Source organism: Stegodyphus dumicola, chromosome 1, assembly GCF_044657685.1.
Source record: "Stegodyphus dumicola isolate Sdum_Otavi_A_Nest chromosome 1, ASM4465768v1".
In the NCBI taxonomy this organism is placed as follows: Eukaryota; Metazoa; Arthropoda; class Arachnida; order Araneae; family Eresidae; genus Stegodyphus; species Stegodyphus dumicola.
The window spans coordinates 39,956,370-39,981,663 of record NC_140768.1 but is presented as its reverse complement, the minus strand read 5'-3'; the positions used below and the strand labels follow the sequence as shown (position 1 = coordinate 39,981,663).

At 32.4% G+C, this 25,294-nt stretch overlaps 1 protein-coding gene across 2 annotated transcripts; it reads left to right on the top strand.

Moving 5' to 3' along the window:
* The first annotated feature begins 3,677 nt into the window (after positions 1 to 3,677).
* LOC146999067 (charged multivesicular body protein 5-like) lies at positions 3,678 to 23,526 on the top strand. Of its 2 annotated transcripts, none has more exons than XM_085810542.1 (7): positions 3,678 to 4,419; positions 12,221 to 12,301; positions 13,428 to 13,493; positions 13,635 to 13,739; positions 13,825 to 13,871; positions 22,845 to 22,913; positions 23,106 to 23,526. In XM_085810542.1, exons 3-6 carry the CDS (start codon positions 13,491 to 13,493, stop codon positions 22,855 to 22,857), a joined length of 168 nt encoding a protein of 55 aa, XP_085666668.1. In that variant the 5' UTR covers positions 3,678 to 4,419; positions 12,221 to 12,301; positions 13,428 to 13,490; the 3' UTR covers positions 22,858 to 22,913; positions 23,106 to 23,526. The 2 variants fall into 2 exon arrangements, with proteins under 2 accessions (XP_085666668.1, XP_085666666.1); XM_085810540.1 differs by having other exon boundaries at positions 3,725 to 4,419.
* The last annotated feature ends 1,768 nt before the right edge of the window (positions 23,527 to 25,294 follow it).

Sequence of the window (25,294 nt, the reverse complement as noted above, 5' to 3'; positions counted from 1 at the left end):
GGGGGAAGTGGCGCTGTATGCAATATTGTTAAACGAAATATGGGTCGGAATCTAACTTAACCTTTGTTACACGGGTTTAATATGTTGTATACCCTTAAGAAACTTTGAAGTAGGCAAATTACCATTTAAAAGTGTTAAATTCAATAAAAGTCGAGTGCGCCATCCGTGTAAGTGAGAAATTCGTTCGTGAAAACCACGAATTAGCGATTAGAAAATGTGAGATCGCAAATCACTCGCACAAGTGCGTACAATCTGGAAATCGTTTTCTTATAGATCGCTAATTTGTAATTTTTGAAGCCTGAATTCGTCACTAAAACATGAAGATACTGATTCAAAACGCTTTTAATCGATTTGGGCCAAAGAAATCCTTCATGTTATCTATCTAGTTCCATTGCATTCTCCTACTGCATTCGATTGCATATCAGTCATTCCACACCGTTTAGTGTTGAATGACAGCTAGTTTTAATAACTGAACCATTTTTCTCTGAAGAGCAGTCGACAGCTGGACCACTGCGATTGCAGCTCACTTAGAGTCAATGTTAAAATGTTTCGTGATACATGAACTGCAGTAACGTGGCATTTTAGATACTACGATTTTTATGCAGGGCTGGGCCTCACCTCACGTCTTTCGCACAGTTACTTAACATTTCACGAATGAACGTCTTATAAGCCAACACTTCCCCTCTTCCCACCAGACCTCAACCTCTGTGACTTTTGGCTATGGGGTTATCTCAAAAGCACTGTTTATGGTGATAATCTAAGCAATTTGGCAGAAATGAAAAATGTGATACACTGACATGTCCGTAACATTCCTCCTGATATGCTAAGAGCTGCTGTTGAGAATGCAGTAACAGGATTTAACTTGCTTTCGGAAAATGCTGGACGCTACATTGAACATGCTTTGTAACACGTTTTGGAAAATATTAAACACATTTTAAACATATGTTTTCGTGTCTTATTTCATTTAACAATATTGTATACAGCGCCATTTTTACCCTGGTGATGAGTTTTAGAACTCTTTTTTTTTTTTTTTTTTTTTTTTTTTTTTTCCCCGCGGAAAATAAATTTCCATAACCTCCTTTACACGATTTCCAAGTTTGATAACATTTGGCCCGGTAGTTTTCCTTTTATGACCATTTCAAATTGAAATTTTAATTATAACCACCATGTAAATTAAACTTTAAAAGTTTTACAGTTTGGTTCACGTCCCAGCTTTAAAAATATATATATAAATATAATCTTTTATATTAATTCTCTTAGAAAGAATGTTTTAAGAAGCTAATTTTTCTCTCGCGTTATAGATTGTATAAAAAAACATGATCTTTAATATGATTTAGATTGTTTCAGCCGATATAAGAATCGGGTTGCTCGGTGGTACAGAATAAACCCTGCTGGACTGTTTTATTTCTTTGTTATTTAGCAAAAATCTTTTAATTAAAATATTTATCCTTTGGACTTCGCTTTAAACTTTATTTATAGTTAAAATGACTAGAAAATGAAAAGCTGTCTTCAACTGAAACGCAATTCATGTAATTGATATTTTAAAAAATTGGCAAGAATGCAAAATTTATAAGTCTAACAATCGAAAAATCTTAATTTTCTTGTGTGAACACTGAAAGTAACTGTAGAAGGAAAGAAGAAAATTAGGGAGAAAAGTAAGCAAACATTTGCATGGAAATTTGGCTGTCAGACATACCAAGATGTTTCAAAAAGCTGGACGCTTTTGAATATACTTTCAGGATACTTCAAAGAATTTAGGCGTTCAAAGAGAAAACACTTGGACGTGTTCACCAGCAAATACCATCAATTGAGCTTGTGTTAGCAGAAAAGACAAAAACTATATCATTGCAGATTAAAGTGAAGAGCGACTGGTTTTAAACTATACGGTTGTATAAATTTAAATTACGTTATAGAACATCATATCGTATCATAACAGTAGAATCCCATGATTTTCTCAGTCGAATTATTTGAAAATTCAGAAGTTTATCCAGTATTGTATGTGGATGTCACCTAAAGGCGTTTTTCCCCTCCTGATGAAACAGCGGTCGAGCGGTAAAGTCTCTGAACACTGGTAGTTCGGTCCGAGGTTCGAATCCCGCGAACGGGCTGGCTGCATGGGCGTTTTCGTGGTTTTCCCCATGTGTAACGTGCATGCGAGCCAGTTTCCATTAGAAAGTTCTCCACGAAGGCATCCCTCCCCTTAGACAGATAGCCCTAGTGTGCTTTGTCATAATTAAATAAACCAAAACCTCTTGATGAAACCAGTCTTTCCTTTCATCACATACCTTCAAAATGTTTAGCCTCTAAAGACTGATAAAGGCTCTGACAAAATACTTCGTGAAGAACTTTCTAAGGGAAACCAGCTGTCATACACGGTACACATGAGAAAATCCACGAAAACGCCCATGCAACCAGCCCGTTTACCGGGATTCGAACCCCGGAGTGAACTACCAGTGTTCAGCGACTTTACCGCTCGGCCGTTTGTGGGCCTTTATGAAATGGAAGGCGATAACTTTATTTAAAATGATTGTCAGAAGTATCAAGATATTTCGAAAAGTTGGATGCTTTTTAATATACTTGCTGAATGCCTAAAGAAAAAGAGTAAGAATAAAGTAGAATGCCTGAAGAAAAAGAGAAGGAAAAATACATTTTTGCGTAAAATTTAGTATTAGAATTTTTTTTTTTATTTAAAACCTTTTAATCTTATATTTGATACTTGCGATTTCAAAAATAAAATATTTGACTAAAATATGAATAAAATTTTAAGAAACCAAATGTAAGATAAAATTGTGTAAATCAATGGGCACAATGATAAAAATGTTTAAAGCAGTGCATGCAAGTCATCCTAAGTTAAAATGTCGGTTATACATCTCTCTTATTTATATATATATCTTTTCTGAACGGAATTTTGAAAGGCGTGTTAACTGTGCTTTACTGTATTTTCTCTTTTAATATATGCAGTTTTCAAACGCATCGTAGTCTGAGTTACAAAGTATTCTTCCGAAATGAACGCAATTCAAATAAATAAAATCAAATTCTGGAAAATTTATATTAATAAATATATTTAAAATGCTCAGTTCGAAGGAATAAATAGAAAATTTTAAAACAATTATCTGAAGAGACAATGCAACACAAACAATTAAAATAAAAGTATAAAAATTTAAAAATTACCTAAAATAATAACTATGACAAAAAATATATATAAAGAAAACTATTTGAAAAAAAAAAAAAAAAAACTAAAAAAATAAACGCTGCACCTTTATTTACGCAGTTCGAATAGGTAAATAGAAATTTTTAAAACAGTTATTCGAAAAAAAAAAAAAAAAAAAAAAAAAAATGCAACTTAAACAATTAAAATGAAATTCGAAAAAGAAAAAATTACTTAAAATAATAAGTTATAATTAAAAATATAATATAAAGAATATTATTTGGGAAAAAGGAACGATGGTGATTTTTTTTTCCTCTTACCGGAAAGGAAGCTAAGTTGGCATATATTAAGAAGTTCGCCAAGTGAACTATTCTTGGCGCAACTGAAAACAAAGTGCCAACATTAATTTGTGAATTTCTCCGTAAATTTCGCTCCAAATTTTACAAAATTTCATATTTAGGCGTAATTTGAGTTGTAGAATCGAAATATGTAAAAAACATTGGTATGTTATTTCAGAAAAAGTCCGATTTTGTGTCAAAATACCTATGTTAGAATAGTGCTATATATACATCTAATATATATCCTAAGTCGCGCTTTCGAGACATGAAGAACGCAGTTTGAATTTTGTCAATCGGCCCAGTAGAACGGGAGATATAGAACTGTACAACTGTACTTTTTTTTTTTTTTTTTTTTTTTTTTGAGCAGTGGTCATTCCGACTTGAATTATGATTTATCCCCAAATCTAAGAAGTACCGGAGCTGATCTAAGGCGCAATTTAAGCTCTGTTTCATTTAAGTAACTCCTTATCACCAAAAATGATTCAGAATGCGCAATATTTCTTAACAATCACTCAGTTTCAATGGAGGTTTGACCTTGAGTCCCAACCCTCAGGTGCTAACACTCCTTCTATTTCTAAGCAAATAACGTGAAGAAATGGGGACGTTCTAATTTAAATTCTTTGGATCTAAGTGCATTCAAAGCAACAAGTGAGTAAGCGCATGCAACATTTAAGTGTAAACAAAATTATATTCTCAAAAAGACCTCTTTGTTGATAGTCTTATAAGCAAGGAAGTTGCTTACCTTTGTGAGATCACAAAGGACTCGTGGCCACCTTTATTCATTCCTCAATCGGCAACGGAATATAAATTTAGCTGTTTTTCGGATACATTATCAAAATTCTATAGCGTTCGGTGAAGTTTAGAACCGTCTGCAGTTTCTTTCTGTGTTAACGACGTTTGATCTACACATTTTTTCAGACATTGGTTCATGCGGTAAGTGCGTTTATTTTCTTCCCTGAATTTTATATTTGGATAAACGCGATCTTCCGACCCAGGTTGTTATTTACTTATTTATTTTGGGGGGGGAGGGAAGGGTAGTTTGCTGCATTAAACTTCAGAAATGAATTTTCCTTAAAGCATAATATTTCCATTTTCATTTCTTTAACTCTCATAAGTTTAGGTGTTAAAAATATTTTAAGCCTTTATTATTATTATTATTATTATATTGCAACTTCGTTTTACGTTGTTAGGACATTCATTATCTTTGCCAGCTTGGCAAATGGTGCCAAGGCACATGGTTATATACTATTTGAGGTCTATTATCCAGTTATCCTTCATTTAATTTCGCAAATAGCTAGCTTTCTTAGAGTCCCATTGCAATTTATACTTTCAAACTGTAACTGTATTTGTTTAAATATTTTAGCGATTTAAAAGTAATGAAAGAAAATGTGAATAATGACATGCTTACTTTATTTTTTAATGTTCGATCTTAGACCTATTTAATGAGCAGTTATAGGCGTTGAAATTTTTTAAAAAAATAATCGGTACAGAAACACGGGTAATATGCTTCTAACTTATAACTTATGTTTCCGCCAAATAAAATATTTTGTTTGCCACCTAGTAGCGAATTTATCTTAAATATCTGAATTTTCAAACTATATAATAAAACGTACAATTTTTGTAAATTCAATAAACTATGGATTCCAGAATTTTGTTTTGTTATTTTGAACAAATTAAGATTTTAGATTTTTAAAGTTTTTGTGTGTATATAATATATATTTCGCGCATTAAACTGTTGAAAAATTACTAGTAAACACATAAACTAAGAAATTTGAAACCACTTTTTCACAAAGACCAAAAAGTGAAATTCATAAGTAATCAATTTCAAATAATCCTATAAATGCATGAAAGAATTTAATAAATGTTAAAACTAAAACTCTTCAAACAAGCAATACGTCAATTTAAAAAATCAATGAAATTTAAAGAAAATAAACGAAATAGGAGATAAATTCTATCAACTTCGATGCCATTTCGGCCGGAGGAGGAAGAGTGAAATCAACTGAAATCCCTCTTCCACAAAAATCCTTGCTTTTCTGTATTGAGAATTAACCGTTGAACAATTTCAATGTATTTTTAGTCCAAAAGGGCTTTGTCTCTGAAGGACTATTGTTTTCGTTTTGCGATTTCGCGTTGAATCACTATAAATGTCCGTTTCACTTTTTAAACTGTTGCCACCAAATGTCAGAGTCCTGCATTATGTTTGAAGAAATTAAATAATGAAAAATCTGCAAAAATGTATGGATATTTCTCGCATTGTGATAAAACAACGGTACATAGGGCCATCGAATTTTGAATGACGTAATCCTCCTACGAATATGGGCATGCGGAAGAACAAATTAATTTTTTTTATTATCAATTTCATATTTTGTAAAACATTAACGAATTTTTGATTAACAAACTCAAGGCTTTCAAAGCGAAACCTGAAACTTTCAGATTTTTTTTTAATTATAATAGTTCACCCGAAAATTTTGGCCCTCCCCAAAGCAAGGAAAAAACAAAGTAAAGTCTTATCAAAATTTTTATGTTACCTACATGCGTAATATTCACTGCAGTCATTTTTCACCTATGCTGCAAGCGGTAGACAAAAGATCTTATAGTTTCACTATAGATTTATACTATTTAGTGTTCTAAAAATGATTTATTATGGCTATTTAATGTTTTAAAAAAGTATCCCCACAGAGTACTTTTCTTTTATCGGGAGCGGATTCAGAAATGTATGTATGTAAAGTGAGTGTGTTTACACACATTCATATGTTCGTACATACATGCATACATGAAAGCACACACTTACATATATATATATATATACACACACATTTCTGAATCTGGTTCAGGTAGCAAATAAGCACCGAGGAAATTAGTTTTTTCTATAGAGGGAAATTTGAGTATTTTCTCTTTTTCTACACCTGTTCTCACTTAAATTCAAGAGCCCGCTACTAAATTTTGAGACCAAATTAAATAATATGCCAAAAGCAATATTTCTTATGTGGATGCAACAAACAAATACTACATAATTGCTGCGCCTCCTTATAATAATGGTAAAAATCTGAAAGGTTTCAAATTTTAACGTCGTACAAAAGTCTCTTTTAAAGTTTAATACATTTTATTAGTAGAGTTTATCAATATAGTAGAGGCCAGGTGAAACAGTGAGACATTTTATTGGATATTAAATGAATATGCATTTAAACAAACATGGAAACGTTATATATCTTCTGTTTGCACCTGTCTGTCTGTATCTTATTTGGAATTTGTTTTATTATCGATTTCATATTTTGCAAATCTTTATTTTTAGACTCTCCTGTCTGAAAAATATGTAATGTAATTCTGTAAAAATAGTGAATGTTTTAATTACAATATCATGAATTAAATGCATTTTTATCTAAATCAATCAGATTAAAAAAAAAAAGCACTGTCTTAAGGACTGCATCTATTGCTTTTAAATAGTTCAGTTTCTTCATCAATAACAGACAAATTAAATTCCAAAAATAAATATCCTGCAACTTTGCGAATGGCAACAGACTTGAGTAATAAGTGAAACAAAGCAAAATCGCGCCTCGAGAATAAGTTAAAAAAATTCTTAAATTTTAAGTTAAACAAAAATGCTGATTTCTTTCTGTTTTTCCATACCTGTTTCCACTTAGATTCAAGAATTAGTTAACATATTTTTGTGACCAAATTAAATAATATGCTAAAGTAATATTTTTTGAGTGGGTGCAGAAAAAGTATAGTAAAAGTGCTAAATAATTTCTAACAAATAATTAAAAATCACACTTTAATATTTATTACCCTGTATATCAGTTTTCTAAATTGAATTACGATGAAGCATCTATAACTCTAAATGAACTAAAATTTTTGGTAGTCTTTTGGCAACTTATAAATCATTTGACTGCATTTTCTTTTCTAAAGACAGATATCTGGTTCAAAATGTACCGTTAGAAATATACTGTTTCTCATGAAAACTGAAGGCTCCAAAGTATATATTTAATACGTGCTTGAAACATAGCATTATGCCTATTTTTATCTTTAAAGTGCTGTAGCTGCAGCTGGCAGTATTCCGTAAATAATTATTAGTTCAAAGAGGCTTTGTCCCTGAAGGACTATTGTTTTCGTTTTGCGATTTTGCGTTGGTTCACTATAAATGTCCGTTTCGCTTTTTAAACTGTTGCCATCAAATGTTAGAGTCCTCCATTATATTTGAAGAAATTAAATAATGAAAAATCTGCATAAATGTATGGATATTTCTTGCATTGTGATAAAACAACGGTACAAATAATCTAATTTTGAATTACGTAATCCTACTACAAATATGGGCATGTGGAAGCCCAAATTTGAAATTTGGAATTTGTTTTATTATCGATTTCATATTTTGTAAATCTTTAACGAATTTTTTATTAACAAACTCAAGGATTTCAAAGCGAGCAATGGCAACGTTGTACAGAAAAATATTTTTGTCTCCAGTGCGTGAGACTGCGCATAGGCAATTCTAAAGGGGATATGCTGAATTTAATACTATTTCGCGATATTGCTCTTGAACTAAATTGTATGGTTTAAGTGCAAAGATCGTGTTATTTAATAAATACAGGTAACAGACAAAATATTTAAAAAACGCCCCTTGGACGTAATTTAAAATCTGAAGCCTTTCAGATTTTTATCTTTTTTTAAAATTTTTTTATGTCATTTCTTATTTCAGAAAAGGCACATTTTTAAAAAAAGGACTTCGAAAATACATTCAATTTTAAATGTTTTAGTTCTTATTTGGGCGGTGGGTTACCTTTTTGAACTATTTAGAAAAATGATTGTAACCTCGACACCAGTTGACATTACAAAATAATATTACAAACACAAAAAGAATGTATTTAAAAATATGCATATGTGCGTTATAAGGTATTTTCTCCCTCCACTGCGCATGCCTTTCGGGTGTAATTAGACGCATTTTGGGTTCGTCTCGACGTATTTTGGGTTTGAGTCCCGAGGGGGGCATTGCACAATTTTCACGTTCTTCAAATTAGACGAGAAGAGTTTTACAGATGACTTAATGCCAAGATGGTCTGCGTTATGCATTTGATGAAATATTTTCTTGGATATATGGTCTGATATTATTCGTTGAAGTTTCACACCACAAAGACTTCCCAGAAAGTAGCGGATACTGCTTGAAGTTCAGGGAAATTGCTGATAACTTCAAATTTTGCAATTATTTATCCATATTTTGTTCATCTACAATTTTATCATATTCGGTCAAAGAAATTTCTTCAATTCTAGATAAAGCATCTGCAACGATGTTGTCTCGGCCTTCTATGTGTTGTATATCAGTTGAAAATTGATATATGTATTATAAATGTCTATGTTGACGAGGTGATGCATTTTCTGGCCTTTGTTTAAATGCAAAGATTATGGGTTTATGGTCTGTTAATATTTTAAATGTTCTTTCTTCCAGTAAAAATTTTAAGTGTTCGATGGAGAGGTAAATACCTAGTAACTCTCTATTGTAAGTACTGTAATGCTTCGTTTAATTTTTTGGAATAAATGCAATAGGTTTCCATCCGTTATCTTTAAACTGTTGAAGAACCGCTCCAATTCGCTGAGTCTGTATATAATGACAGAGGTAGTTCATGATTCGGAAATGATAAGAGTGTTGTATTGACTAAATCATCTTTGCATCGCTGAAATTGCTGCTGTTTCCACTGAATTTTCCGTACTCCTTGAAGGTAGTCGTGTAGGAGAGATTGGCTTTTTGATGTATTCTTTTAAATATCGTCGATAAAAATTAATAAGACCTCAGAACGTTCTGATTTCATGAACGGTTGTTGGAAGTTTGTAATTAACAATAGTTTGGACTTTGTTAGGTAAATTTCTGTATAAGTTCAAGCCACAATACATTCATACCTTCGTGCAGATTCTCCATTATTGATTTCTTTAAAGCGATAATATTTGGTGACAGCAATTTGAAAAGTAAATTATTGTGAGTCAACGCAAAATCCATTCGGAGACATCCCATTCGGGACAAAAGTCCGTTTTGGGCTCATTATTATGAAAAGTTTTGTTAAAAGAAGTCAGAATCTCAATCCACTGACAACACCCGATTGGTATCTGAAATAACTTAGCACGCATATTAACTATAGATATACAAATGTATGTGATTGATTTTGTAGGAAACGGTGCAATGCACTCATACATACAATTATTAGATATTTACTCTTGAGGACGTGCACCACGTGTAACTATATTTCTTTTTAATCTGAATTTGCTTCAAGTTGTTTCTAAAATTCGCTTTAAGCATATATTAACATTTTTCTTATTTTAAGCAGATATTTGATTTTTTTCATCAATATTCTCATCATTTTTAATACAACATAGATTGGGGTTACCACATTCTGAGGAAAAGAAGTCAGGGAAGCTCCAAACAAAATTTTAACCAGATTTATCGTTCGAAAAGGAAAATCGTGCCAGAAATTTAATTTCCGAAGGATATGGTTAGAGCACGATAATAGTAAATGGTGTGGTGTGGTGTATTTAATTATGGCAAAGCACACTAGGGCTATCTGCCTAAAGGGAGGGATGCCTTTCGTGGAGGACTTTCTAAGGGAAACTGGCTTGTATACACGTTACATATGGGGAAAACCACGAAAACGCCCATGCAGCCAGCCCGTTCGCGGGATTCGAACCTCGGACCGAACTACCAGTGTTCAGCGTCTTTACCGCTCGGCCGCTGGTGGGCGATAATAGTAAATGAAAAGTAGTCATGCATAAACTACTGGCTGCTATCAGAACGTTATTATTTTGTAAACTTGCATTGCAGTAAGAATACAGAGGCTGTTCACATATTTTTTAGACGATGTATATTGTATTCACAAAACTAAGGGGACACATCGGGAGATTTAGTAGGGATATCAGCTAAGGGTATGGCCTTGATACCAGTTTTTTGTTCCATTTCTTTTAGGAAATTTACGGTGGATTTTGATATGTAACTGCTAGCTTTGTCCTGATGGATTCTCACACATTGATGGCACGGTGGGTAAAGCGATGGTATTTCATTCAGAAAAATTGACGATAAAATATGTTCCTGACAGTATTTGGAGTTAATCTTGAAATTTGTTTTGCACTCTCTTTATTTTTAACTTGCAATTATAAGAAAAACCAGCAACAATAATGAATCCCTTAGAAAAACTTTCTTTCGATTCTTTGAACCATGTACTTAAATTTTTTCCTCCCCTTTTGTGATAATAAATGGCTCTTTTTTTTTTTTTTTTTGTTACAATCATTTAAATACACCCATGCTTCATCTATTGCGACAAATGTTTTCCATTTTTCTTTGGATAAGTGTTTCTCATATAGAATTCTGCAGCGTGTTGCGTTGAGCGATATGCTTTGGAAGAAGACGATGCACATTGCGTTTTTTCGCTTTCTTAAGGTTTAAATCAATGTTTGTCATTTTGTTTACAGTGGACATCGGGCATTTTAATGATTTTGCAACTGTCCTTTGACTAGGGGGATTTTCTTTTAACATTAAACAACGTACCTTTGCAATAGTTTAAAATGTCCGTTTTTTCCTTGGATATTTGTTTGGAATTTTTGTCCCACTTGAGGCTCCAATTTGACGCTTTTTTCCTTTCTTGTTAATGATATTACCTAACGACGCTTTAGATATCACAAAACAATGACTCTCACATCGTTTTTGGATAACGGAGTATGCATATTTCTCTTCGGAAAGAGCGTCAATGTAGCCTTCGAACCACTGCTTTGTTAAATTCGCCATTTTGAATAAAAACAAAACTTTCAAGCCACAGACGATAATTTTGACTTTTAAAAACATAGTACAATTGCAATTACTTCTTTTGCAGCAAACGCTTTTTTATTACCGCTTACCAAAATCGTCTAAAAAATGTGCGAACAGCCTCTGTACATAGTGATATTAAAATAACAATATGCGATAGTAATTGAGTCGAATACGTTGCACAGAGCGCCATGAATCCGGCTCATTTACCATATAAAGAAGCCTGAGGGACACCTCACAATCATGAATCTTGATGGCATTTCCCAGGAGGGACATCGGAGGAAGAAAGAAAAAGGGGAACCAGGATTTCGAAAGCTCCAACACATGAGCAGTAGATAAGGTACAATGAGTTGGAGCATAAAATAACAGTTGTAAGGTGAAATTGCATGTTTGGAAAGTTTCTTAAGGTGAGAACAATTGCGACGTCTGGTTAGCTTAACAAGAATCTACAGAAAAAAAAAAGTTTCAAATAATAAATGTAAGGGAAAATAAAATGGGTAAAATGCTGTTACAAAAATGCAGATACGAACTTGAATAGAGTGAAAAAAATAACCAAAGAAATATAGTTTAGCAATTACAATAAAGGAAGGAGAAAATTATGCGAATGTTTTTAAAACTTTCAGAACCTAGCGCTAAAATACCTAGTTGGGAAAATACGCGAGCCCAAATAGGGTATTTTTCTTATCTGAGGTTTCCTTTGCTTAATTTTTTAAGTTAAGGTTTTTCATTTTCCTACCTTCTACCTGTTTTTGAGTAGTAACCTAGATTGTATTACTTATAATAATTTATACTCCTGTTGATAAATATTTCTATTTATTCTTTCCAGATTTAATTTTTCTTTACCTAGCAACATTTAATTCTTTTCAGGTGCTTTTGTTTGTTACTATTACCCTTTCCAGTTTCTTGTATTTCATTTACACTTAATGTGTAATTTTAGATTTGATTTATTGCCTACTTATATAGGTAAATTCAACCATGGTTCGGTTATCTGGAAAGACAAAACCTAAAGAAGTTGCACCAAATCTGTTAAAATACATCGCAATGGTAAGTACCATTTCTCATAATTTTCCCTCCAACATGACTCGAGTTTTCCTCATAATCAACCTAACCTCTTATTATTTTCACTGAAGAAATTCTTGCATAATTGACATATTCAATATTTTATATAATCTGATTATTATAAAAACAAGCATAACTGAATTAACTTTATTTTTCTCTTTGATATCAATGTTTGCCTTTGACGCTGAACTAGTGACGTTTCTTTATTTTGATAATTCTGAGGCTGGCCTATAGTTAGTCGTCTTAAGACGAATTCAAGCATTTGAATTTTTGGTAGTTAAGCTGTTCCTATTCTTACTTAAAAATAAATTTTATGCGTGAAAATATTTGCTCTCATTTATGAGTCGAAACGAATACAGACAAAATGACAAAACCAGTTTTTTTGGAATTATGGATCATCTTTGCCAAACTTACCGATTTCTCTTTGAAATTATGTTACAATTTTTGTTTTAATTATGTTCATAACAGCAATTTTGTTTATCAGTAGCAGACAGATTAAACAAAAAAAATAATAATATCTTATGTTTTTCGAATGGCAACAGACTAGAATGAAAAGTAAAACAACGCGTTAAAGTGAAAGAAATCAAAACCGCATTTCGAGACTAAAATTCCGTTAGGGCTAAAAATCACGATCCCTTCTTACGAATGAATATCGAGTTGGTATAAATGTAACTACATCCAGTTGACTTTTCGTCCAGGCAAAACGACTACCAGCCCTCACATTAACTTAGACTTGTACCTAATAATAGTCGATTCATTATTTAAGTAGGTCAAAGCCATGAGGATTATATGCCTGACAGGAGGGATGCCTTCATTTATAGCTTTCTGAAGCAAATTTGTTCACCATGCAGCCATTTTGTTTGCCTGGGATCCAACCCAAACTTTCTCGAATTCAGTGGTCTTAATCACTCGGCCAAGAATGAGGCGCACCTGATAATGAAAACAATTCTGAAAAAAAAAAAAAAAAAAAAAAAATTTAGTGTTAATGCATAAATTGTAATACCTAAAATATATTTCATTTTGGGGGGGGGAATTTAATTAAATTATTTGTTTTTCTCTTATAATATTTGCGAGTGACAAATAAAAAAGTTTTCCTGTTATAATATTTCAGTGACAAACAAAATTTCTGCTGTCCTTCGTGTGAAATGATTCGATAACTTGAAGACAGACATAAATGGTATTTTTTTAATTGGAGCTGTCTGGTATGTTACAGCCCGATTTAAATTATATTTACTTTTTATTCGTTTTTAAAGTACATTAACCATATAAGTTTTTATTTTAATTTAATTATTCCTTTTTTCTTTTTTTAATAATGCAGGTTAATAAAAAGATTGAGTCCATAGATATGAAAATAGCAGAGTTTGAAGGAATATTAGTAAATTATAAAGATCATCTGGAAGAAATGAGAGAGGGACCAGCAAGAGTGAGTTTTTCCCCCCTTTTGCAAGTAAAAAGAAATATGTGAAATTGATTCAAGATTATTTAATTACATGATTTTTTTTTTGTAGATTTGTATTGAAAAGGCAGCTGCGATTGCACAAAACAGAAAAAAACTGTAAGTACTTTTTTCCCCCAATTTTCAGATACAATGATCTGTCAAAAATCTGTTTTTATGATATTTCATACTGAATTTTACCTAACAAATGTTTTTATGTTTGCCATTTTTCAATGTAAAAATAAGCTGGATGCATATTTGAGGTATTGGAGACTACGAAACCTGTCCGGTATTTATATATGGAGTAGATAAAAATGTAAAGGGTGTAAACTATATGTCATAGAGCTGTTTTTATCTCCTCTTAAGTGAGGAAAATCTTATGTCAGACTTCGTATAACTGCAATCTTACTTTTAATTTCAGCCACTTTTCTTATTTACTTTATTTCAGAAAAGAATTGCGTTTTTCATATCTCAAAAGCGCGACCTAGGATATATATTAGATTTATATATAACATTATTCTTACATAGGTATTTTGACACAAATTCGGACTTTTTCCGAAAGAAACATGTCATTTTTTTTCTTCATTTCGATTCTACGAAACAATTTATGCTTAGATATTAAATTTTGTAATTTTTGGTGAGAAATTCAAAAATTTATCTTGGTGGATTTTTTCAGTTTGGCCAAGAATAATTCACTTGGCGGCATTCTTAATTTATAGTAACCTACTTACTTTCCTTATTTTTCATTGATGCACGAGAAGAAAAAAGGTCCATCGTTCATTCTTTCAAATAATTGTAACAAAGTGCGTAAACCATATTTTCGTTATTATCGCTTATATAAAATACGCCAAATTTTAAAACGCACCAAAATGTAAATTCACGTATATCTTATGAAATTTTGAATAAAAAATTCTGAGTTTTTGCTGATATGCTTAGAAATACATCTACTTTAAGATGATGTTAAAATTTTTATAGGTGATAATACAATTTTTTTTCGAAAAATTTATAAAAAGTATTTAAAAATACAAATTTTTAAAAGAAATAATAAAAATGTACGAATTATATTTGGATTAAGCCTAAATTCGAATTCTGGAAGAAGGAATCAAGTAAGTTTAATAAAAAAAGAGATATTAATTAATATATATCAAGTTCAATTAAACATTGAGGAGCTAAAATTTTTAGAACTAATTTTTATAAATTAGTGACATTTTTACAAAACTTGGCAGTTTCGCATAATTTGAGTCGCAGAATCGAAATACGGAAAAAAATTGGCATATCATTCCAGAAAAAGTCCTATTTTGTGTCAAAATACCTATATTAAAACCATGCCATATATCAGGGGTGGCCAAACTTCATAACGACAGGAGCCGTATAGTAGATTTCATGAATGTTCGAGAACCGCAAATACATATTTATACCGTTTCAAAAATAATAAAACATGTATTCAATGGAGAGAAACGTTTGAAGTAAATTAATGAGAATTTCGCATTTTATATGTAATTAAACATGGTTACATATAAATGCAAATACATGTTTTTTTCTGCTGGCCTGTATTCAGTAAAGTAAGTCCCAATAAAATATAAATTTGAAATTACTATATATTTGGCGTTCACTCACTATTACAACTGGCGTTCAAATATAAATTTGAACGCCATTTGAGCGTTCTTCTCTCAGACAGAAAAAGGCAAAAATTTTCTTTTTGTTTCCTTTATCCTCCTCCTTTTGTAATTGTCGTTTGAGTTTAGTAGAAGTAAGCTAAAATCCGAAGAATATGTATTGGTCTTTAAGAATACAGTTATGTAAAACATTTTTCATTTGAGTGAATTATAAATAATTAATTAAAAAAGTGTTTTTTTCTTTAACTCAAAAGAAGTCTTTTAGAAAAATAAATGAAGTAATGTAAGTCAACACGCATTGCAGAGAACCTTTATTCGAGGAAGAAAACTTATTTTTTTTCGAGAATCAGCATACTGAGACCAAATCTAGCTTTAAAAAACTGAATTATACCATTATATGAGAAATGGATTACAAGTTATATTTTGATTTTTCTACAGACATTCGAATCTTCAGATCTCAGAAATTTTCAGAAGGAGTTTTAATTCTAAACATCGAATCTTAGAGCTTTTTCCGTCATTCGAATGCTCTCAATCCTAACCTTAGAAATAGTTAAACATTTTAACCCAAACTTTGGAATGACTAGTTAACTGATACCCAGTATAAAAAAAAATTAACTAAAAAACTAAACGTTATTGTAATGGCATCTGCATCATCAGTGTTACTCCTGATGGCTCTGAGTGTTACATTATTTCAGTACCCAGGGAAATCTGGCAGAATTTTTATGTAATCATTATACCTGCGCAAAATTCTCGAAACTATCCCAATAATTCTGAGCATAGATAACTTATTGCTAATAAATCTAACGATTCATGCCACGATATATTAACACTTCGTTAGACCATGTATTTCAACTGTCTCCCTGTCGAACGTTTCAGCCGTGGCTGTTGAATTTTGAGCTAATTTCAAATACAAAGAAAATCAAAATTTGCTTCACAAATGCAGATATGATATGATAGTTTAATTCTCCAAATTTCTATGGACATGCATAGGCATGGTAAACGTCTACACGATAGTTTAATTCCTGAGTTCTTGCTACGCATATGCACGGATCCATCACATTTAAACGCTTGGACCCATAACTGTTGGACCCATAAATATTATTAATTGACTTATCGTTTTGTCTTAAATTTCGAAGTAAAATAACTCCAATTCAGAGGAAAGAATCAAATAAAACGCTTTTTTTACTTAATCTTCACTCTAGTAGTTATACAAGCTGAGTATAGGGAAAAACAATCCGAAATGAAGTTTGAAATGAATTTTTTAAATGGAATCTGTACATTTATGAGGATGCTATGACTGTAGAAAATGAAAGATTAGACTTACAAATGTAAATCCAGCAAAATTTCACATTACATTGCTTGCAATTTATAGTGACAGGCCAGTGGATCGTATTACTACAACATTCCTTTGGTCTACACAGCTTTCGTGAAGGACGTGTCAAACGTACATGATGATCGACGATTAAGAAGATGAAAAATATCAGCATATTAAAAAGTATAATGCCAATACCAGAGCAGGGGTAACCGGTGCAACGTCACTGAGCGACAGAACTAAAGTGAGGTGAACTAAGTGAAAGAAGAGGAAGAAGATACAGATTCATAAAATAAACTTTATCTCAAGGAACTATTATGAACTGCTATAAATTATGACTGTTAGCCTACTATTATTATACCTATTATAACTTCTATAATTATATCTAATAGATATGATATCAATCAAAATAGCGATATACTATTTATACTGTTATATTATGTGTTATATTATACTATGTATTTTTTTAATATTAACTTTAAAAATAAACCGAAGTGTAGTGGGACTATACCTACATTACTTATAGTAAATATTGGGTGTCCCACTACATTTCCACCAGAACCTGAGCCTGCGATATTTGTGACGACATAAAAAGAAATAAGTTCACCAAACAACGAACAAGAAACTATTACAAGCTAAAGCGATTTCATCCGCATCAGTATGCAGCATTTTGACAAAAAGTTTTGTGGAAGAGAGATATTCGTATCCAGTTGACCCTTCATTGCTTGATGCGACACGATGATGAAGTTGTATCTCGAATAATAGCAATTGACAAAACGTGAACTGAAAACGTTGAGCAGAATTAAATTCATTGTCAAACAAGTGTTTCAGCCCGAGATCTAAAAAATTTTAGCATGCTCAAACATTTATGAATACTGATGAAATAAATTATGATTTCTTCCTAGAATTACCAAGGTATTCTTACGGAAGGTAGAGTTTCACGAGAAAAATGTGTTAACCGCAGCATATTACTGTGATGTGTTGCGAAATATGTGAAGAAATTACATAAAAATGATCTGACTTGCTTAGGGATGCAGAATTAATTTTAAAGGACACCCGCACATGAAAAAATTGGGCGCTTCTCCTAACCAAATAAGAACGGGAAAGTTTACTTTACCAAAAAAATCCCCAGATTTCGAATTCCTCTTCAGATTGGGAAGAGCTCTACGTGGACAGCGAGTTTCCTCCTTGAAAGAGGTTTCTTCAGTTACCCAAATCATTCACGGACTGAATAAATTTGGTATTACTGGTATTCTTCAAAGAAAAGCCAATCTTCCAACACACTGGATAACAACTGTTGTAAAGCAAAAGGCTCACACAGAAGGAATGTAAGCAGAAACTGCCTGAAAAATAAAATTGACCTGAGAGAAAAAAAATAGAGAGGATTACTTTTTAAATTACCTCGTATTTGTAAACTGTAGGCTTTTTTTGATGGCCATTATCTGCTCTAAAAATAACAAGTCATAATAGCTATTGACAGAAATGGAATTTTTTGCATTTTTATTTGTTACTCTGGCGATAATTCTGCGGCGGACAGTTTGAAATCGATTAAATTGTTTCTCACATAATATAAGAAATTAAATTAGCGATTAATAAAGAAGCGTATTATAAATCTAATAAATACCCTAAGTCGCGCTTTTGAGACACGAAAAACGTAAGTTGAAATTCCTTCCAGCTTTCCTATAAAAATTTTTCTTTAATAGAGTAAATAATGACCTTTCTCGCAAATAGATATTACGCATAATGTCCAAAATAGTAGATCGTTTTTTTTTCGATCTAGATATCAAGTATAAACAAGATAAAAATCTTACCTAGTCAGAAGATTTTCTTTCTTTAATCCAAGCAATCACGGGATATTTTTTATTTACTGAAGAAAATCTACTCAGAAGCAGACAAAGGCCCTCATTATAAAATAAAAAATTATATTTTAATTTCACATTGCACATTATTACCTACAGTGGATCTCAAAAGTGTTCTACCCTTTAAGAATTTGCAGAAAAAGTGCTGTAGCCCGGAACTGAATTCGAATACAGAGCCCAAATAATTTTTCATACCATCTTCATGCCGATTTTGAATAAAACCAAATTTTTTGGTTTTAAATATTGACAAATTTTCTTTTTCTAAAATTGAAAATATAAGGAGGCATAAATAAAACACAGCAGAAAAGGTAAAATTCGATAAATAAAATTATCGTCTGCCATTTTTTAAAATTTTTGCCTTTTGGAGACGTTTGAAAAGGCGTTTCGTTTTATTCTTTGCTTGATTACGTTGTTATATTTCATTTAATATTTTAAAATGGGTCGTAGTCATAAGGAAACAACTAGGAGCATTCAAAAATTGATTATTTTTCATCATAAGGAGTGGAAAATCTATCCGGGATATCGCTAAATTAATAGATTTATTCCATTCTAAGGCGTAATATGTGATAAAATGCTTTAAAGAAGAAAATTGGATCGAAAATAAAATAAGAAGAGGTCATCTGGGAAAGTTTGATCAGAGATTTATAGTTATAAAATTAGTGAAAACTCTATCTTTGAATGTTGTAAAGATTTCGACAGAATTTACTGAAAAGTTTTCTACTTCAGTTTCACCTGAAACTGTTCGAAGAGTACTCAGATCAGCTAAATTATTTAGATCAGCTGATCGAGGAAAATATAGAAAGCATAGGCTTTCCACCGCAATAATTATTAATGGTAAATAAGCCCGAAGCGTCTTATTTGTAGACGAAAGCAAATTTAACATTTTGGGTTCCGGGGGGGGCGTATCATGACAAAATGAGGAACCGAATCCCAAGACCTTCGTTGGAACCATGGAGGTAGGAAGTAAGTCCTTTCTTACCTCTATGGTTGGAACATGGAGGTAAGAAAGGGAGGAGGGGCCATTCCGCGCTAGAAGTGAAGCACTGCTTTGAAACTTGGGTCACCAGACGGGGTGTTCTTTGTTTACATTCAGAAGCTCGCTTGACAAGATTCTGATAGTATTTCGACACACGACAGTTCCATAGAAATCGAAAAAGGGACACTCTCGCATGAAAGAAACATTCATAGTGTTATGGATAATAGCAATTTGTATAGTTTACTGACATTTACGCAAAAATCACAGCTTGGTTATTTTTCGATAACTAACAACAGCGATTTTGATTATGAATTTGTTTTATAAAATTCTAAGCTGTTGCACTACAAAAAGATAGATTTTAAGAAAATTGCTAAAAGAGATCTGCCAAAATTTATTTTCTAGAAGATTTGAAAAGTTTGAAACTGGATGGCTAAATGTAAATATAAAATTATGTATGTTAAAATATTTGTAATTAGGCACATAGGTCAGATTAAGTTTTTATTAAATAGAGTAACGCATGCAAGGGCTATCTGCCTAAAGAGAGAGATGCCATCGTGGAGGAATTCTGAAGAAAAACTGACCTTTGAGTGGGTATTAAAAATAATAATTATAATTTTCATTCAAATTATATTCATATATATTTTTTATGTAAAACTTTCGGGTGTATGCTAAATTAGTGTAAATTACTTTACACGAAAAATATAGTGAATGCACAGAAATTAAAGATTTGCACATGCCGGAAATGATAAATAGGAAATATGTATGGGTATTTATGCATGTGCTTGCAAAAAGCATGTATCTGCCTTTGACAAAATACTTAAATATTCATTAAATTATTTATAAATGTATTTGAAATGAAGAATTTATTCACTTATAAACAACTGTGAAAGTACTGTGAAGAAATCTAATGATTAAATGTATCTAATTTATGATGATTATAAATGTTATCTAAATATATAATAACCTTAATATTGAATTGTAAACATAAATTGAAATCCTGTTGACAAATACGTTATAAAACTATTTAATCAAGAATTGTTCGTATTGGAAAGCAATCTGTTAAAAGGTATTGTAAAGCAAATGCTATGAGATGCGCACTTAAGAACGTAATAAAGAGTTTTGGAATATGTATTGTTGAAATGAAGGGTAAAAAAAAAAAAATCTGATAAGTATAATTAAAAGAATTATTCCCTTTACATTTTATAATAACTCAGTTACAAGTTTTAAATAATACTTAAAAAAAAAAAAAAAAAAAAAAAAAAAAACTTATTTTATTCCCTTTCAGAAATGTTCAGAGAAAGTCAAATACTATTTAATTCCTAATAATTCTCTAATTTAAAATGAACCGAATAGAGCATTAATTATAAATTGACTTACATTTTTCGATTTAAAAGAAGCCAAAAAATCATGTCATATTTAAGAAAGTATTTTAGGAAGAAGCTCTATAAATAGAAAAGAAATAATGCATAATTTTAATATTAATAATACAATAAACTTTGATCTTAATTTTTGTACCTTAACCGAATAAAATCGAATTACGTTAATTTTTTTTTCTAATGTAATTAACGAAAACTTGTGAAAATATTTCATTCAAATTAAACCATTCTGAGAAAACTGTCCTGTGAAAAGTATAGCATTTAATTCCGTTCAGAATGAAATGTTGTTTAAAAATATGTTGTTTTCACATACTTAGGACTCTGAAGTGTTGTAGAAAAAGAAAATATATACATTTATATGTATATTTGCGACGTAATTACAAAATATTTACACCCGAACGCGTCAAATCCCATAGAACTCAATGGTAAATGACCCAATGTTTTGGTCACCACGTAGGGATCGCCGGTGCTTCAGAGCAGGGTACGGAGAAACTTGTTTAGGGCGACTCCTTCTTACTTCCTACCTCCATGGGTTGGAACAGTAGAGCATGGAGGTGTCCTTGTGTGTGTGTGTGGGGGGGTCATGTCAATACATCAGGATTAGGTAATTTAGTGTTTATTGGTGTTATAATGAACCATGCTCTTTATTTAAATCTTTTACAAGATAATTTAAAATTACCCGCCCAAAACTGGGGTACTGGCACACTCGACATAATCTAGTAAAGGACTTCGCTATACGACTTCCTACCATACAGAAACTTAACGCTTTCAGTAATATAATCGATATTAATTCTTCCTCTACAACCTGATACTTTTCGTTTAATTCTGATTCCAACCTGATGCCATTAACTAGAGCGGCCTCCAGAACATGAAAGTAGTGTGTCTCGCTGCAGTATTGAACTAAGAGACTTTTACCAATGCCTTTAAATCAACCCAGAACCTCCCCTTTAAAAACGGAAGCTGATGTTGCTATCTTCTGCCTCCCCAATTAGATACGATAGAAATAGATTTTCTAGCCCTCTCACAAAATATATTGCAAAGCTTCTACCATCAAAACTGAAGGCTGGATTCATCGAATTAGCCTTATCGTTTTATGGCATCTACAATGTACCCTATTCCTTCGCTTAGGATCCACCAGCCGTCGAGCGGTACAATCGCTGAACACTGGCAGTTCGCCCCTGCGTTTTGATGTTAGATGAACAGACTGGATGCATGGGCATTTTCATTGTTTTCACTATGCGTAACGTTCATACGAGTCAGTTTCCCTTAAAAAGGTCCTCCACGAAGGTATCCTTCTCCTTAGGCAGATAGTCCTCGTGTGTTTTGTATTAATGAAATAAACCAAATTGAACCTTCGGTTGCATTTCCCAGCGTTCTTCCCACTTGCAATATGGCAGGGGCTAAACTAAAACTTTTGGAATCTTCAGACATCCTTAACTATGCACGTTGGGCATTAGTGTGCTGAACTCCATCTACTCTGAATGTTGATTCCTTCAACCACAAAAGACAGTCAGACAACTTTTTCCGCCGTCTTAGCTTCTAAGTTAAATTTTGTCAAGCTTCCAATAAGGTCGTAACATTGTCAGCGTTTCATTAAAATTCTGAATACTTACGAAAATAGTCTGCTTTCATAGCTTGACCTTTTTTTATGCTATCAAAAATATATGTTTTATTCTACCAATTTGTAAATTTTTTAATGCATGCATAATAAAACAGTTGTTTTAATACAGATGTAGCCAATTTTAACTGTAATTTTTAGCATCATTCTATAATTTAGATAAACAACAAATACTGGCCTTTGTGGTAATATTTATGATCATACTAAAATATAATAAATATACTATATACTAAAATGCTAGAACTTGAGGGAAAATTCTACATCAGATTTCTCTTGTACAACTTGTGTTATTGTGTAAGCTTAGCACTGACAATATTGTTTCCATTTTTATTACAGACTGAGGCTATGAAAATAAAAGTTAAAAACATGAACAAACAGTGCAGAAAAATGAATGCTGGTATTGAGGTAAGAAAATTATATTGTGCTATTCCAAAATGTCGTGAAAGAGAAAGATCTTTTTATGTTGTTGTATAACTGTAAATATTGAACCAAAATATATGGAAGAAATATAATACTCATGACTTAGATGACTTACTGTATGATTACAAAACAGTCTTGAATGCATTCCAGATGATTAATAATCGGTGTTATTCTTAGGATTTGTTTAAACTGGGGAGTGAAAGGATGGCAGTGAAATGACGGTCCGCTGTCAAAAGGAAAAAGTTGGAACCCTCTTCTGATTCTGAAGAGAAAGAATCTTCATCATCAGAAGATGATACCGAAGTCAAAAGGAAGAAGATGGAACCCTCTTTTGATTCTGAAGAGGAAGAATCTTCATCATCAGAAGATGATACCAAAGTCCGGAAAAGGGATCGAACAAATAGTGTCAATTACATTACATTAGACTATGCCATCAATGAAAGAACTGATGCAGATGTTATTCGTTCTGATGACGAAGAAACTGCTGATGCCTCTAAGCAAGAATTTGCAAATTCGTAGTATCTGGATTGTTAGTTTTATTTATTTCTGTTTTAGACTTACCATAAAATATTCTTACTTGTCATCTAAAATGAGTTGTCATAAATAAATAATTGTTTTTAAATAATTGTTGAGCACAAAATATTTATCATTACATACGGTTATATGCGCTATGGGCTCGTGGAAATCTACTCAGATAATTACTGCAGACACTTTATTGAAATAGCAAAAATAACAACTGCATATCACTCAAGCAGCCCGGAATTGGAGCAAATCGTCCCTAAAGCTGCGTTCAGACGGCGACGTAAATGTCATTGTCACAAGGAATAAAATGTGGGAATTCCATTCTCACCTGCGACACAGGGTCTAAGCCGCACCCACTTAGAGAAGCTAAATTTGCGCATGCGTGGGTTTGTGTCTACAGCTTTCCCGCTCTGTTTTCCCATTCAGGTTTCGTGCATTCGCTCTGACTGGTCGACGCTTATTATATTGGTGGACAGCATAAAGTTGAAAATTTCGAACGTTATGCCAAGAGCCCTAAACCAGATTTTGTGACGTAGCACAGACTGGTTGCCTGGCAGCGCAGCTCGGCTTAAACCACTTATGCCCTTTATACTGTCGTCTGAACGTAGCTTTACACACCAGAAATATTATTTACTGATGTTACTCACAGTGTAAGGAACCGAAGTCTCATAAAACCACACAGGACTGATTAACAGAAAACTCGCTGTCGAAAGCGTATTTATATGGTATTGCCAGGACTTAGGAAGCTTCGGTGCACTGTTAAGAAAGGCAACTTTTCAACAAACTAAGTAAGCAAACAGCTTAATTATACAACCAGACTCCTAGAGCTTCAAAAATGCGTTTTCTTGAAATTTCTAGAAAATCACCAAGTTGATACGAATTCACTAAATGCTGCTATTTTGGCAACACAAATTATTGACAGGGACAGTTAGAAACATTTCTGCCCATATTTTGCTTGAGATATTTCCCCGGTTTAATCTGTGTTTGATTTAGAATCACAAAGTTTACCCTCTTCTGCATTAGACATAAACAAGTATACAAAATATGTAAGAAAAAATTTAATTATACAAAACTAAACTATAAAACTGCTACCTAAAATGCAAGAATTAAACCAAAAAAAATCAATAAATATAACAATCAATGGTATTACAGCTATGCAGACTCAAATATTTATAAATTTTACAATTTCTTCCTCGTCCATAATGCCTGCACGGCCCAGGTGCAAGGTCTGTCATAACGCTCTTATCAGATTTTCAGAAGAAGGAATTTTTCGGATAAACACCACTGCATTTTTTAGGTTCTTGATCACACAAAATGGCCCCTCCCAGGATATCTGTAGCTAAGGTGAGATCCCTCGACCTTTGAGCAGAGTTACCAACTCTCCCGATTTAGGCAGGAGACTCCCGATTTTCGACCGCTCTCCCGCCAACCCGATTTACAATATATTTCTCCCGACTTTTTCTTATTCTTTATTTCTCACGATTTTTATGGAACTTGCCTTAATACTTCGTTATATGAACAAAAAAAAAAAAAAAAAAAAAGTGATTTTGGACGTATGAAAGCAATGGAATTTTCTCTAGATTATATCTAAAACAAAATCTTGCAAATCAGATGAGAATTTCTGCTTTGTGAGTGATAGCATACGTATCCAGAAACGTCGTTCTCCAGTTCTCCAATGGGCATCGTGTATACGAGCCAGTTTCCCTTAGAAAGTCCTCCACGAAGGCATCCCTCCTCTTAGGCAGATAGCTCTCGAGGCTTTGCCATAATCACACACACACCAATGGGCATCGAGCTCCACTGCGTGTCATCTGGCATATATTAGTCAATGATCACAAAGCAAG